Consider the following 15,498-nt stretch of genomic DNA (forward strand, 5'->3'; position numbering starts at 1 on the left):
ACATCTGTTAAAAGGTCTGAGAAAGCCTCAGAATCCCTAGCTGAGCTGCCTGATGAAGGTATTTCTCTCCAGAAGCATCCAATAAAGACTGGAGGCAGTAACTCCTTCAAATGTGAAGAGAGCAACACAAGACTTCAAGGAACACAAAAAATCAAGAAAACATGATGTCACCAAAGCAAGTCAATAATTTTCTAGTTATCAATCCTAAAGACAAAGAATTCAAAATAATTGTTCTAAAGAAGCTCAGTGAGTTTCAAGAGAAGAGAGACAGACAATTCAACAAAATCAGGAAAATACATGAACAAAATGAGAGTTTCAACAGAGAGATAGAAATCATAAAAAAATAACCAAACAGAAATTCTGGAGCTAAAGAACACATTGGGGGATGCCTGGGTGGCTCAGTCGTTGAGCATCTGCCTTTGGCTCAGGTTGTGATCCTGGGGTCCTGGGATTGAGTCCGGCATCAGGCCGGGGGAGCCTGCTTCTCCCTCTCCCTCTGCCTATGTCTCTGCCTCTCTTTCTCTCTCTGTGTATCTCTGTGCCTATGTCTCCCTCCCCATGGGGAGCCTGCTTCTCCCTCTCCCTCTGCCTATGTCTCTGCCTCTCTCTCTCTCTCTGTGTATCTCATGAATAAAGAAAGAACACAATATATGAAATGAAAAATGCAGAGAGGACATCAACACCAGATTTGATCAAGTAGAATAAAAAAATCTAAGAACTCAAAAATATGAAATTTGAAAGTATCCAGAGTAGATGAGCAGAGAAAAGCATTCTCCAGGATATATCATATGCTAGGTCACAAAAAATGTCTTAACAAATTTAAAAAGATTGAAATCTTATTATCTTTTCTGACCACAATGGTATAGAACTGGAAATTAATAGCAGGAACAAAGCTGGAAAACTAACAAATAATGTGGAAACTAAAAAACATACTTCTGAACAACCAATGGGTCAAAGAAGAAATCAAAAGGGAAATTGAAAATATCTTGAAACAAATGAAAATGGAAACAGAACATACCAGACTTATGGGATGTGGCAAAAGCAGTTTTAAGAGGGACTTTTACAGGGGGATCCCCGGGTGGCTCAGCGGTTTAGCGCCTGCCTTCAGCCCATGACGTAATCCTGGAGTCCCAGGACTGAGTCCCGCATCGGGCTCCCTGCATGGAGCCTGCTTCTCCCTCTGCCTGTGTCTTTGCCCCTCTCTCTCTGTCTCTCTCATGAATAAATAAATAAAATCTTTTTTTTTTAAGAGGGATTTTTATAGCAATAAACACCTATAGTAAGAAAAAAGAAAAAACTCGAAAAAATGACCTAACTTCAGTTCAAGGAACTAGAAAAAGAACAAACTATTCCTAAAGTTAGCAGAAGGAAAGAGCAAAGATCAAAGCAGAAATAAATAAAATAGAGACTAGTAATATGAGAGGAAAGATCAACAAAACTAACTGGTTTTTTGAAAAAATTAACAAAATTGACAAACCTTTAGCTGGACTAAGAAAGAGGAGAGATGATTCAAATAAATAAAATCAGAAATGAAAGAGGAGACATTACAACTGATACTTCAAAACCACAAAGGATCATAAAGGGCTACTATGAACAATTATAAGCCAACAAATTAGCCTGGGAGAAATGGATAGATTCCTAGACACATATTAACTTATCAAGAAGAAATACAAAATCTGAAGAAATACAAAATCATGAAAAGACTAATAATGAATCAGGAGATTGAATCACTAATAAAAAAATTTCCCAATAAAGAAAATCCCAGGACTAGATGGCTTCATTGGTGAATTCTACCAAACATTTCAGGAATAATTAATACTAATCCCTCTCAAAAGTTTCCAAAAAATTGAAGGTGAGAAAATACTTCCAAATGCATTTTATGAGGCCAACATTATCCTCCCACCAGAGCCAGGCAAGGACGCTATAAGAAAAGGAAATAACAGGCCAATATCCCTGATGAATATACCTGCAAAAATTCTTAACAAAATACTAGTAAACCAAATTTAACAACATTTTAAAAGGATCATATACCATGATCAAGTGGAATTTATCCCTGGGAGGCAGAGATGGTTCAATATACACAAATCAATAAACGTGATGCACCACATTAAATGAAGAATAAAAATTATAGGATCATGGCAATAAATACAGAACAAAAGCATCTCATGAAATTCAACATACTTTCATGATAAAAACTCTCAACAAACTAGGTACAGAAGGAATGTAGCTCAACACAATAAAGACACATATGCTCAAAGGTAGGAAGTTGAAGGCTCTTCCTCTGAAATCAGGAACAAGATAAGGATGCCCATTCTTGTCACTTTTATTCAACATAGTACTGGAGGTCTCAGCTAGAGCAATTAAGCAAGAAAAAGAGATAGAAAGCAGCCAAAATGGAAAAGAAGTAAAACTATCTGCACATGACATGATCTTGTATATAGAAAACCCTAAAAACTCCACCAAAAAAACTGTTAGAACTAATCAATAAGTTCAGTAAAATTACAGGATATGAAAGCAACATATAGAAATCAGTTGCATTTCTATACACTAAAAATGAACTATCTGAAAGAGAAATTAAGATAGCAACCCCATTTGTAAAAAGCATTAGTAACAATGAAATATTTAGGAAAAAATTTAACCAAGGAGGTTAAAGATTAATTCACTGAAAACTACAGGACACTGATAAATGAAACTGAAGACAGAATCAATAAATGGAAAGATAGCATTTGTCTTTGGATTGAAAGAATCAATATTGTTAAAATGTCCATACCACGCAGTGATCTACACAGTCAATGCAATCTCCACCAAAGTTCCAATGGAATTTTTCACAGAAATAGAAAAAAAAAAAAAAAAAAAAAACCTAAAACTCAGATGGAACCACAAAAGAGCCAAAGCAATCTTGATTAAAAAACAACAAAGTGGGCAGCCCGGGTGGCTCAGCGGTTTAGCACTGCCTTTAGCCCAGGACGTGATCCTGGAGACCCGGGTCGAGTCCCATGTCAGGCTCCCTGCATGGAGCCTGCTTCTCCCTTTGCCTGTGCCTCTGCCTCTCTCTCTCTCTCTCTGTGTCTGTTTGTGTGTCTCTCATGAATAGATAAATAAAATCTTAAAAAAAACAACAACAAAGCGTGAAGCATCACACACTTGATTTCAAACTATATTACAAAGTTAATTAAAACAGTATAGTACTGGCATAAAAATAGATACATAGATCAAAGAAACAGAATAGAGGGCCCAGAAATAAATTCATACTTATGTAATCAACTAATCTTTTACAATAAGGCAAAGAACACGAAGTGAAGAAAAATAGTCTCTTCAATAAGTAATCTTGGGAAAACATAATCCACATGAAAAAAAATGAAATTGGACTATTATATATACCATTCATAACAGCTAACTCAAAATGGATTAAAGACTCAAACATAAAACCAGAAAATATAAAACACATAAGCAAAAACATAGGTAAAAATCTCTGACATTGGTTTTGACATGATTTTTTGGATATAATACCAAAATAAACAAGTAGGACTACATCAATTTAAAAAGTTCTGCACAGGGATCCCTGGGTGGCGCAGCGGTTTAGCGCCTGCCTTTGTTTGGCCCAGGGCCTGATCCTGGAGACCCGGGATCGAATCCCACGTCGGGCTCCCAGTGCATGGAGCCTGCTTCTCCCTCTGCCTATGTCTCTGCCTCTCTCTCTCTCTCTCTGTCTCTGTGTGTGTGTGTGTGTGTGACTATCATAAATAAATAAAATTTTTTTTAAAAATTTAAAAAGAGATAAGTGATCCCTTGGCAGTCTTCTAAATTTTAAAAAATAAAAAAATATTTATTTGGGGTGACAGAGAGCCCCAATAAAGGGTTGGAAATGGCAAAATAAATAAATAAATAAATAATAAAAAATAAAATAAAAAAATAAAAATTAAAAAAAAAAAGTTCTGCACACACAAAAAAAGTTCTGCACAGTAAAGGAAACAACAAAGTGAAAAGGTAATAACGGGATATTTTCAAACTATGTATCTGTTAAGCAGTTAATACCTAAAATATTTAAGTAACTCATACAGCCCAGTTGCCCCCAAAAATCTGATTTTAAAATGAGCAAAGTACCTGAATAGACATTTTTCCAGAGAAGAGAGACAAATGGCCAACAATTACATGAAAACATACTTGGTCACTAATCACCAGGGAAATGCAAATCAATATCACAATGAGGTACTACCTCATACTTGCTAGGATAGCTATTATCAAAATGACAGAGGATGACAATCATTAGGAAAGATGTAGAGAAAAGGAAACCTTTGTACACTGTTTATGAGATTGTAAGTTGGTATAACTATTATGAAAAACAGTATGAAGATTCCTAAAAAAACAAAAAGAGAACTACCATATGATCCTGCAATCCCACTTCTGGGCATATATTCAAAGGAAATGAAATCAGTATCTCGATATCTGCAATATAATATTCATTGCAGCATTATTCAAAATAGTCAAAATACAGAAACATTCTAAACATCTAGTGATATGTGATAGGATAAAAAAACATGTGATATATATATATGATATATATACACACATCTATGTACGTACATATGCATCTATATACGCATACATGCATGTGTAAGTGAATATATATACATATGTGTGTGTGCACGTGTTGGTATGTGAAATGGAATTATTACTCGATATAAAAAAGAAAGAAATCCCGCCACTTAAGACAACATGAATAAACCTGGAGGACACTATACTAAGTGGGTTAAGCCAGACAGACAAAAGACAAATACTGTATTCTCATTTAATTTAAAAAAAAAAAAAAAAGTTAAATGTGTAGAAACAGAGTAGAATGGTGGTTCCCAGGGACTGGGGGTGGGAAAAATGAGATGTTGGCCAAAGGACACAAACTTTCAGTTATAAGACAAATAAGTAAGTTCTGGGAATCTAATGTACAGTATGGTGACTATAGACAATAAGACTATTACATATTTAAAATGTGCTAATACAGTAAGTCCTAAGCATTCTCACTATACTACAACAGCAAACCCTCAGTGCCTGCATTATCCAATGATGTGTATAATTACAAGACTCAGAGGCACAACTACCATGAATACCACCTTAAGGCCATACTTTTCCATAAATTAGAATTCCTAAATCATTTTTTTTTTTCTTTTTTTTTTAAATTTAGAAACTGTTGGTTCAAAGTTGGTTCACAAATGGGACATTTTTTTTTTTTTTTTTTTATGATAGTCATACAGAGAGAAAGAGAGAGAGAGGCAGAGACACAAGCAGAGGGAGAAGCAGGCTCCATGCACCGGGAGCCTGACGTGGGATTCGATCCCAGGTCTCCAGGATCGCGCCCTGGGCCAAAGGCAGGCGCCAAACCGCTGCGCCACCCAGGGATCCCTCATTTTTTTTTTTTGCACCAACTTCAGTTTCTGTGTTTTTCTGATATAATTACCTGAATTGCTGGTCTAGTTTTTCAGCCACAAGATCCTGTCTCTCCTTTTCTTTCTTCTCTTTTAATAATCTTGTTTTATCTCTCATTTTATCTTTTTTCTCCTCAATTGTTTCTTCTTTCAACTGAATTTCAGTAAAATACCCACTTTCTTCTGATGCTAAAAGTTCACGTAGCCTGAAAGAAGTTACAAAAAAATTAAAACTGTCATGCCACCTAGACCATTTTTCTAATTGGTTTTTATTTGTTTTAATTTATTTGATTACCAAAGCACATGCTTAATCATAAATTTTGTAAGGAAAATCTCATTGCAGTCTTCTATAAAACAAGACTAGTCCTCATTTAAAGCAATAGAGAATGACATGTGCCATATTTTATTTGATCTTGTACAAATTAGATCTATAACATACATCTTCAACAAGAGAACACAAACAAATTTTCATTAAAGTAACAGAGTATTGGGATCCCTGGGTGGCGCAGCGGTTTGGCGCCTGCCTTTGGCCCAGGGCGCGATCCTGGAGACCCGGGATCGAGTCCCACATCGGGCTCCGGGTGCATGGAGCCTGCTTCTCCCTCTGCCTGTGTCTCTGCCTCTCTCTCTCTCTCTCTGTGACTATCATAAATAAATAAAAATTAAAAAAAAAATAAAAATAAATAAAGTAACAGAGTATTAAATACATTCTTTTGCTTCCTATCAAATGTGGGTTATCACAAGTGAAAATCCAACAAGCAGTAGCTATTAATTTGGTAAAGCTAAGAATATCTCAGCCATGATCTATAAAATTACTATAAAAATTCACTTGATTTTTGGTCAATCTCCCATTTGGGTTTTGGGAATGTTTTATAGTCCAAAGCACTAGGTTTGTGAATCTTACTTATTTCGTCTTTCTTCACTGTTGATAATAAAACCTTGCATGGCATCCTTGATTCTTGCTTTCACAAGACTGTCCACAAACTTGCGATCATTGTGCTGGTCCCAGTCAACTTTCAAGCAATCTCGCTCCTTTGACTTAATGGAAGCCAAAATAGCATGATGTTTCTGATGGCTGTGTTGGATTCTTTCCAGATGTTGCTCAGCCCCTTGAACTTTGGGAGGCTTGGCTCTCTGAAAACAAATACTTATCACTTAAAATTGATCCAAAATCGATAGCATACTTTCAATTAATCATTACCTCCAACACTAAATCAAATTGGATGTATGAAAGTAATACATCCTGCTACAACTGCAAAGAACTTAAGTGACTAAGGTTTAACATGTTTGAGTCTTTGAGCCTATACATAAGATGTCATCAAATCAATCTCAAATATTTCTTAAGTGCCATTTGAATAAAAATTCACGGAGTTATAAAGTTAAAATTTTGAACAGGGCTCTAGAGATCATCTAGACAAACTCAAACATGAAGTGATTTGTCCAAGGTGCTTCAAATAGGGTGAACCTGGATAGAGCAAGAATTAGAGGTCTTCTAATTCCTGACCTTCATCTTGCCCGCCACTATTCCACATTGTTTCTCAGGGATAGACAACATAGCGTCAAAATACTTTTCAACTAGAGGAGACTACTATCTCTAACTATATAGGATATATATCACAACTCATATAATGACAATAAAAAGACCTTCTACTAAGAAGGAAGGGAGGGAGGGAAGGGAAAAAAAGGAAAAGGAAAATGGGGGAAAAACTGATAGTAAAGCTTTCTTATTTCTCTTGTGCTCAGTTTAATGCAAGAATAGTGCTCCTGACATTTTGGGGTAACTTGAATTTCTACATTTCTCTTTACACAAAATTCCACTAAAAAGTTGGAAACACACCATTTTAAATACATATTGATACATTTCATAAAATCATGTAGACAATCTCTTTCTCATTTCTGTATTCCTAGCATTGAGCATAATGCCTCACCACTGTTGCTTCCCAATGTAAAGAACAGGAGAAAAGATGGGAGGGAGGGAGGAAAGGAAGGAGGGAGGAAAGGAGGAAACATTTTGGGGCAGGCTTGATGCAATTTCTGCTCCTCATGATTTCAGCCATCATGAAATCCAATGTCTTGAGCTTTGTATTTTCAGCCAGTTTTATCAAGTCAACCTTAGGTGAATAGTGAGACTCCAGGATGCTGAATTGCAAGTAACAAAATTCTTAACTCATATGGCAGAAAGTCAGAACACTACTGTCAGGATTACCAAAATACTAGTGTTAAAGTATTGGTAAAGGAGTCTCCTGGGAAAAGAAAACAAACATTTGCAGATAACTTGATGAAAAGATTCAGGGTTCAAGGTACACACATACAGGTACCTAGATTTAGTTGAACAAAATAAGACATGGCTGAGGTGGGTTGGAGAGAGATGATGTCGGGGATTATATTATGGTTGGGAGTTGATCCATTATCAGAATTATTTAGAACCTAGAGCCACTCAATTAACAAACTATTCTTCTCTAATAGGTATGGCATTTTATGAATGCAGATTCAGTAATAATAAAGTAGAAAAAGGTCACAACTACACCTTGTTCAGGATTCAGGCTTCCAGTAGACATATGGGCTGAGAACCAAGCACCAAGGTCATCAAGAATCAATTGTATTGAGCTGTCAGAGCAGAAACCTGGTTCTGAGATACATTTTGACTGAAAAGATGAATGAATGGAGGTGAAGGATGGTGAGAAACCCTGAACAGTAGCCAGGGATCAGGAAGCCCTTCAAGGCTTGGGGTATCCTGCATAGGACTCTGTGGTCAGGAAGGGCCCAGTGTCTGGAGGAGTAAGATAGGACCTAGAGTTCCCTAACAACAAGGTGATACCAATCCATGCATAGTCTTAGCATTACTCAAAATACACAGCTTAATAGAAATAAAATGTAAAACAGATCTATAGTTTAACATTTTCTAGTAGCTGCATTTTAGAAAGCAAAAAGAAACAGGAAGTTAATTTTAATAATATATTTTATTTAACCAATATATTCAAAATATTGTCATTTCAACATGTGACTCTAGGCACATTTCAAGTGCTCAAAAGCCATGTATGGCTAGTGGCTACCATATTGGACACTGCAACTCTAAACCATGCTAAAGGCAGGAGAACATAGAATTTAATCATTACCTTGTGTTTACAAGGTCACTGAAGGCTCTGTCACTCTAACATGTTAAATTACAGTTTCTAAAGAGAGTTTATAGTTTATCTTAAAGAACAATGTTTTACAGTCTAGGTTTGATTCTGGCCTCTATCCATTACAACTGTGTGATTTTGAACAGGGTACTTGATCTCTTTGAATCTGTTTTCTCACCTGTCAAAATGAGTAAAATAAATGTGCTCCTAAAAAACTATTTTGAGAATTAAATAATTGGGTCCCTAAGCAGCACTCACCACATAACTGGTTCTTTACTTCTCTGTTACTTCAGACATTACATCATTTATTGCTTTCTCCCGTAGGAATTGTTCAGCATCAAGTCTAATCTCTGGTGGCTTTAATTCTTTCCCCACCGCAACCCTGCAATCACTAACACCCATGCTTCTTACCACACTCTGACATCAGAGATGCGCAACCCTGACTTTTCCCTTTTCCTCTTTATTCTTCTGTAAGCTCAAAGTATTCAATTAGCCTGCTTCTCTCTCTGGCTTGGTGGTAATTTTTCCCCCTGTTCCTTACTGGTTCCCAAAATGAGTAATGGCACTCGAACAATAAATAGCCCAGCCCCTGGATTCTGTGTTGGGATCCAGAACCCAAAGTAGATCAGTTTCTGTCCCTTAGGAAATCTGTCTATAATTACCACCTTGAACCCTACAGTCTGCAGAAGCCTCCAATCTACTCGTTTCCAGAACCAGAACCTACAGTCCTTGGACCCAGAGAAGAGGCAGCAGGTCTCTAAGTAGACTGAGAATTGCTATTTGCACTGTGGTACGTAATAAAACTGGATCCTTCATTATTCCTAGTATTTCTTCCACAAAGTACCATCACAGACAGTATAGCACATTATTATCTACCACATTAGCCTTTAATGTTTTCACGCATGAACAAATTGTTTCTGCAATAAGATCATAAGAACAGTAAAGCAGGGATCAGACTTTTAATGAAAAATAAACCTCCCAGGGTCAGTGTATTTACCCCTGTATCTCCCACAGTGCTGAGGACACAGCAGGGGCTCAAGCAATACCTCTATAATTGCCTCGTTACACGTGAAGATTTTCTAGCCTGTAGAAACTAGTTTGCAGGAGCAAAGGAATCTAGGTGCATAGGCCAAGTGTCTGGGGTTCTGAGCAAGACCCATCAAATTGTGAAGTACAGGGGATCCCTGGGTGGCGCAGCGGTTTGGCGCCTGCCTTTGGCCCAGGGCGCGATCCTGGAGACCCGGGATCGAATCCCACGTCAGGCTCCCGGTGCATGGAGCCTGCTTCTCCCTCTGCCTGTGTCTCTGCCTCTCTCTCTCTCTCTCTCTCTCTCTCTCTCTCTGTGTGACTATCATAAATAAATAAAAATTTAAAAAATAATAATAAAATAAAGAAAATTTAAAAAAAAAAAAAATTGTGAAGCACAAAGCATTCTCCTGGCCTCCTACCACCCACCCCAGCATTAGAGGTAACCAGCTATCCTCTTGCAGGCCTGCAGGGATACCTCTGTTACAGCTGAGTTGGTACAGGAAGGACACTACAACTGCTCACAACCCCTCACAGTCCAATTCCCCTTCCTCCTATGATTTCCCTGGGAATGCAGGACCAGCGCAAGATCATACAGCTGAATCACCACCAGCCCAGACCCGATTTCCTGCCCCACCCCAGCCAAGCGCCCTTTCTGTGACAGCCACACCACAAGGGGAGAGACCTCCTTTGGGTGTCTTGGTGACTGAAAAGTCTCAGTATCCCAAGTGGTGATTCTACAAATGCAGCATCTAAATATAACTGATGCAAGGTGGGGGTGGGAGGGTAGAGGGTAGGGGGTTGAGGAACAAAGTACAGGAGCCAGATGAGTGGTCTTAGCTTTCCCTTTCAAAATTAAACCCCCTGCATCAGGCACCTGCTCCCCTAGAGAGCGCCCCGCGCTGGGGCCAGTTTGGGTTGGTCTGGGCCTGGAGTGCAGGGAGATGCAGAAAGCGGTAGGGTCCCGCACACACAGCCCGCGCTTACCACGATCACCACTTTGGGAGTGGGGCCCTTAACCTCCCGCTGTACGATGCCAAATCGCTGGCTGTACATTTTGAGTCCCTCGGGATGGGGGCGGCGTCCGCCAGTTTCCCAACCGTGGAGACCTGCGGGGGCCAGCTTCCGCAATGCAGACGTCTGGTTGCCATGGTGCACCCTGCAGGGAGAGGGGCAGGTGGGAGGGGCCGAAGTCGGTCCCGTCACCATGGTGACCACAGACGCTGGTGCTCGTAACTTCCTCCCGAAGCGGAGGAGCTGAGTCTGCGCGGTCCTCACCCCGCCCTTGGCCAGGCCTCCGGCGACCTTGCTCCCTTCCTCTAGAGTTCATCAGAATAGCAGAAATAAGCCTCCTTACCCCGAAGTGAAGGCGAAGATCTAATTACATTCCAACTGACTGCTATTATATCCTGAAATCGGCCTAAAATTATGAGAAAAGTTAGTGGATCTTCTGCGGGAAGGTTACATTTTGCGGCCATTTCTAGGTGAATCTTGATGATGGTAATAATCATCACAGGACAAACCACCTTATACTTGTGTTCTTTACAGTAACTTGCAAGGTAGTTCCACACATAAAACCTTTGGACCTCACAAATATCTTAGAGGGTTGGTTGATGCAGCAGGCATTATTATCCTCATTTTCCAGCTAAAACAAGGCCTGGAGAGCCTGTCTTATCAGCCCACCCAAATCAGTAATGATAAATCTATTACTAATAAAATCTTCCTACTGCATTGGGCAGAAACCAGAGCTGACTCCAGATACCCTAGAATGGGGGACAAGTCAGATGGGCTAAGAGGGCAATGACATGACCTGGCTGGGCAAAATAAAGATCAAGAGTCTGAGTTACCGTTCACAGTAAACCAGGGTCAGGACACGGATGAGAAACGCAGGTAATGAGGCCCTGAGAATCCGTATCCCAGGAAAGGACCAGGCAACACAGCTCAGGGAACCTAGAAGAGGCCCTTGGCACAGGTGGAGCCCACAGCGGTACTTTCTGGTCAAGACCAAGACCAAGGTCAAGACCAAGACCAGTAACTAAAAACCAATAAAGAATGACGCTTTGGTACTCTCCTTCTAAAGTGGGGGCGAGCACACACTAGCGCATAGAAAAAATTGGACACCTAGTCAGTCACTGACATCTAACAATAACCGAAGTACATCTACTGTATATACCGTCGCAGGGCCGTAATTTACTGTAAATTAGCATTCCTCAATCATTTGTAATCCACCCACTTCGGATTTTGTATGCGGTATGTTTCTACATTTGGATTCCGTTTCCTGAATTGCTGGTTCAGCTTTTCAGCCACAAAATAATGTCTCTTTTTTCTTTTTAATAATCTCTTTTAATAATTCTCATTTTGTCTTTTTTTCTCCTATAATGCTTCTTCTTTCAATTGCAGTTCGGTAAAATACTCATTTTCATTTACTGCTAAGAGTTTACGTAGCCTGAAACAAACAAAAAAGAAAGAAATTAGAGGTCGTCTCGGTTCCCTGGACAGAGTCCTGAGAGAGTTCCTTGATCTTCGAGTCCCACGGGCGACTGGCCCACCAGGTGGTCTGGGTGGAACTACCCCTCACACCACACCCTTGGGAAGGAAGGGAGGCAAAGCAAAGGCCCTCGGTCAGGCGCAGGGTTTGGGAAAAGCAGCCGAGATACAGGAAAGCCCGTCGGGCACCCCAGAGGTCGTATAGCCCGGAGGATCCCGTTGAAATGATTTCTGCAACAGGGGAAGCTGACCCTTGGCGACACTTTGCTGACTTGAACGTCCCAGCGTCGGTCCTGAGCTCGTCCTGTTGCACCCTCACCCCTGGCGCGCCCCATAATTTAACTCCGGTGCGGTTTTGCCTGTTTTACCTCTACGTGGAGAAGAGTCGGCTTTCCTCCCAGACCCGCCAAGGATTGGTGTCTCGGTCGGGTGGAGGCCACGCCCCGGGGCCCGCCCTGGCCAGGGTTGAGGGGCTGCGCGACTCCCGAGCCGGCGCCCCCTGGCGGGCCTACTCGGAGGGTGGAGGGGCGGGGCCGGGACCAAGGGCCAGCACCGTTAACCTCCGCCCTCAGCCAAGCCCCAAGGCCTAGACCAGGGATTGGCCCAAAGTCCTTGGACAGAACCTGACCTTGACTGGCCACCCACCATCCCACTTTCTCAGCGTCAACATGGTTACCACCATCAAGACACTCCCCCCCAAAACACTAAGTATATGAAACAGTAAACGGGACAATAAAAATTATTTTAAAATAATTTTAAAATAGAACAGCTCAGAGATAGAAACTATTTATATTATTTCCAATTCCTATTGTGCCCCAACAAGGTTCACGCAAGGGCTGTCCTCCAACAGTTTCCTGAATTCTATATTTTCACCATTAAATTCCATGATAAAGTTGGATATCCATTCACCACTTGTAATACATACTGATGTATTTAATAAAATTGCATGGACTATATCTTTTTCATTCCTGTATCCCAGTATCAAGTACAGTGCCTACCATAGGCCAGGTTCTCAATACTTGAATGAATGACACAAAAATAGCCGAGACCAGCCATTTTTTTCTGGGTGGGCTTGACAGTATCTCTGTACTTGCTGGGGTCACCATGAAATCCATGGTCTTCAGCTTTGCATTTTCAGCAACGTAGCTTTATCAAGTTATCCTCAGGTGAGCAGTGAGACCCTTGGGAGCTGATTCATGGCAGGGTGGCTTTGTAATGTGTCACCTTGACTAGGCTACACTTCCCAGAACTCCCTTCCCAGTATGCTTCCGGTTAGGATGGGCCAGAGACATTTTGCATGATAATTGGAGGACAGAAGTGAAGCAGCAGCATACTGTTTTTACACTCGGAAGGTTGGTGCAGGCGCACCAGGCACTGTTGCAGTTCACACATGTTGTCACTTATCTGCTGGCTCACCTCGTTGGGTGTGGGCAGCAGTGAGGCCTGCAGCCAGGCCTGCAGCTGCTCCACTTTCCCTGGGATCTTCCTTCAGCTTCTCTAATTCCTGGGCCAGATGAGTATTTAACTCTGTGATGAAGGGCACCAGCTTCTTCTGCAGGACACCCACATCATCGAAGTTGGAGGTGGTGAGACACTGACATGGGTTCCAGGCCATCCTCGCTGGTTCCAGCTCGTTCTCGTGCACGCCAAAGTGTCCTCCATCTCCCACACTTTACATCCATCTTCCCTTCCCGATTGCCTGCCCTGCAGACTTCAAGCTCCAGCATTAGATGCAAAGACAACAGCCTTACAGAGACTGTTTATAATCAGCTCCCACTACTGCATAAGCTCAAATCCCTGTAAGTCCCTTAAAATATACATATATATACATATATATATATAATCTTTATATCAGTGGTGCTGTTTTTCTGATTGTACTGTGATACACACTGTAACCAGGCTTTTAAGAGGAGTCTGAATGCCAATCAAATAAATTTCATTTAGGACATCATAGAATACTAGTGTTGGATGGCTGGGTTCTGAGGAGAGCAAAAACAATGATCAGAAAATTACCCAGTCTCGACTCTGGCTCAAAAACGTAAGACAAAGGAAGGGGCAGAAGAGGGTAGCAAAAAGGGTTAACGGTGAGGAAATGTCTAGTCTACATCTGAATTCTCTAAAGCTTCAAGGCTGGGACTAGAGTAGGGCAGGGGAGATACAAAGGCTACAAAATTTAAGCAGCATGCACTCAGTCATAGTCCTGTAAAGCTAACTATATAATGAACCCCAGATCTAGACTTTTTGGCACTTTATAAAGAACTGGGAAGTGAGGCAGGGCTGAGTCAAGACGCCCTTATGCAGGACTCCTAGTAGAAGAGGGACCGAGGGCAGAAACCAAATGCAAAAGTCATCAAGGGGTAGGGAAGGCAAGTTGTCAGCAAAGATGAGCCAGGCCGGCAGCTTTACTTACAAAGACTGCTTTGGGTGAGAATGAGGGCAATAAGCAAAATGGACAGTGAACCCTGGGGAAGGACATCCTTTAGTGTTTTAAGAACTCTTATGCAACATTCAAGGCCTCACAAGAACCCACCAGTCTCTTGAATGCATGGGTGCTGTGACAAAGTGACCCAATCACACAGCCTTGGCATACCCTAAAACCATGCTAAAGGCAGCAACGTAAGAGATTTGTTCTGTTTAGTGACCCACCTTGCGTTCAAGGTCACTGGAAACTTCTGTGACTATAATATTACACATTATCGTATTCGGATTACAGCTTAGTTTGGTGGCTTAAAGAACAAAGTTGTAAAACTTGGGTTTTATTGTCTCGGCTTACTGATACTAGCTGTCTGACACTGGATAAATTATTTAATTTCTTTGAGTATTTTCCCATATGCAAAAATGGGCAAAAATCATGGTATTCCTAAAAAGATTTGAGTTTTAAATAAATTAGATCAGTAGAAGGAACTAACCAAATAGCAGTTCCTTTCGATTTATTCACATTACATTTTCCAATGCTGTCTCTCTGAGGAAATTGAAATGTTCAAAAACACTGCCAGGTCTCATTCAGAAGCCACTGAAAAATTATTTACGAAGATGGCTTGTACAGGCTCTCTTCTGGTGACTTTTACATCCCCTCTTCACTCCACAGATCCCCCACCTGTAATATCCACACTTATCACAGTCAAGCTCCTGGGATTTGCACCAGTTGGAGCAGATGCAACAACTTTCTATTCTTTCTCTTCCTTTCCTGCTTACTTTCCTCTATTAGCTCGTAGTACTGAATAGGCCAGCTTCTCTGGTTTGGTGTAGGTTTTTCAAGTTCCTATTGAATCCTACATAAGACCCCTTGGTCTACAGTCCAGCCTGAGTAGATCAGTGTTCTCTCATAAAGCCAGTCTGTAAATATCACCTTGAATCCTAAAGTCTGCAGAAGCCTCCAGTCTACTGCTTTCTAGCTCCAGGTTTTTTAAGGTCCTTGGACCTAGAGAAGAGGGAGCAGGTCTGTA

At 40.8% G+C, this 15,498-nt stretch overlaps 1 protein-coding gene across 41 annotated transcripts in view; it reads right to left on the reverse strand.

The window, feature by feature from the left end:
- MBD1 (methyl-CpG binding domain protein 1) overlaps positions 1 to 15,498 on the reverse strand; it is a 52,069-nt gene that overhangs the window by 26,975 nt on the left and 9,596 nt on the right. For 16 of the 41 annotated variants that reach the window (XM_041755879.1, XM_041755829.1, XM_041755847.1 and 13 more), the window contains 3 exons: positions 10,553 to 10,724; positions 6,322 to 6,551; positions 5,450 to 5,623 (listed from right to left, as the gene is read on the reverse strand). In XM_041755879.1, the coding sequence (XP_041611813.1) occupies positions 5,450 to 5,623; positions 6,322 to 6,551; positions 10,553 to 10,724 (576 nt within the window). Of the gene's footprint in view, positions 1 to 5,449; positions 5,624 to 6,321; positions 6,552 to 10,552; positions 12,012 to 12,303; positions 15,474 to 15,498 lie in introns of those variants that run through there. The other 25 variants (XM_041756075.1, XM_041756043.1, XM_041756029.1 and 22 more) reach the window with 8 other exon arrangements.

The sequence above is a fragment of the Vulpes lagopus genome, chromosome 1, assembly GCF_018345385.1.
Source record: "Vulpes lagopus strain Blue_001 chromosome 1, ASM1834538v1, whole genome shotgun sequence".
Lineage (NCBI taxonomy): Eukaryota > Metazoa > Chordata > Mammalia > Carnivora > Canidae > Vulpes > Vulpes lagopus.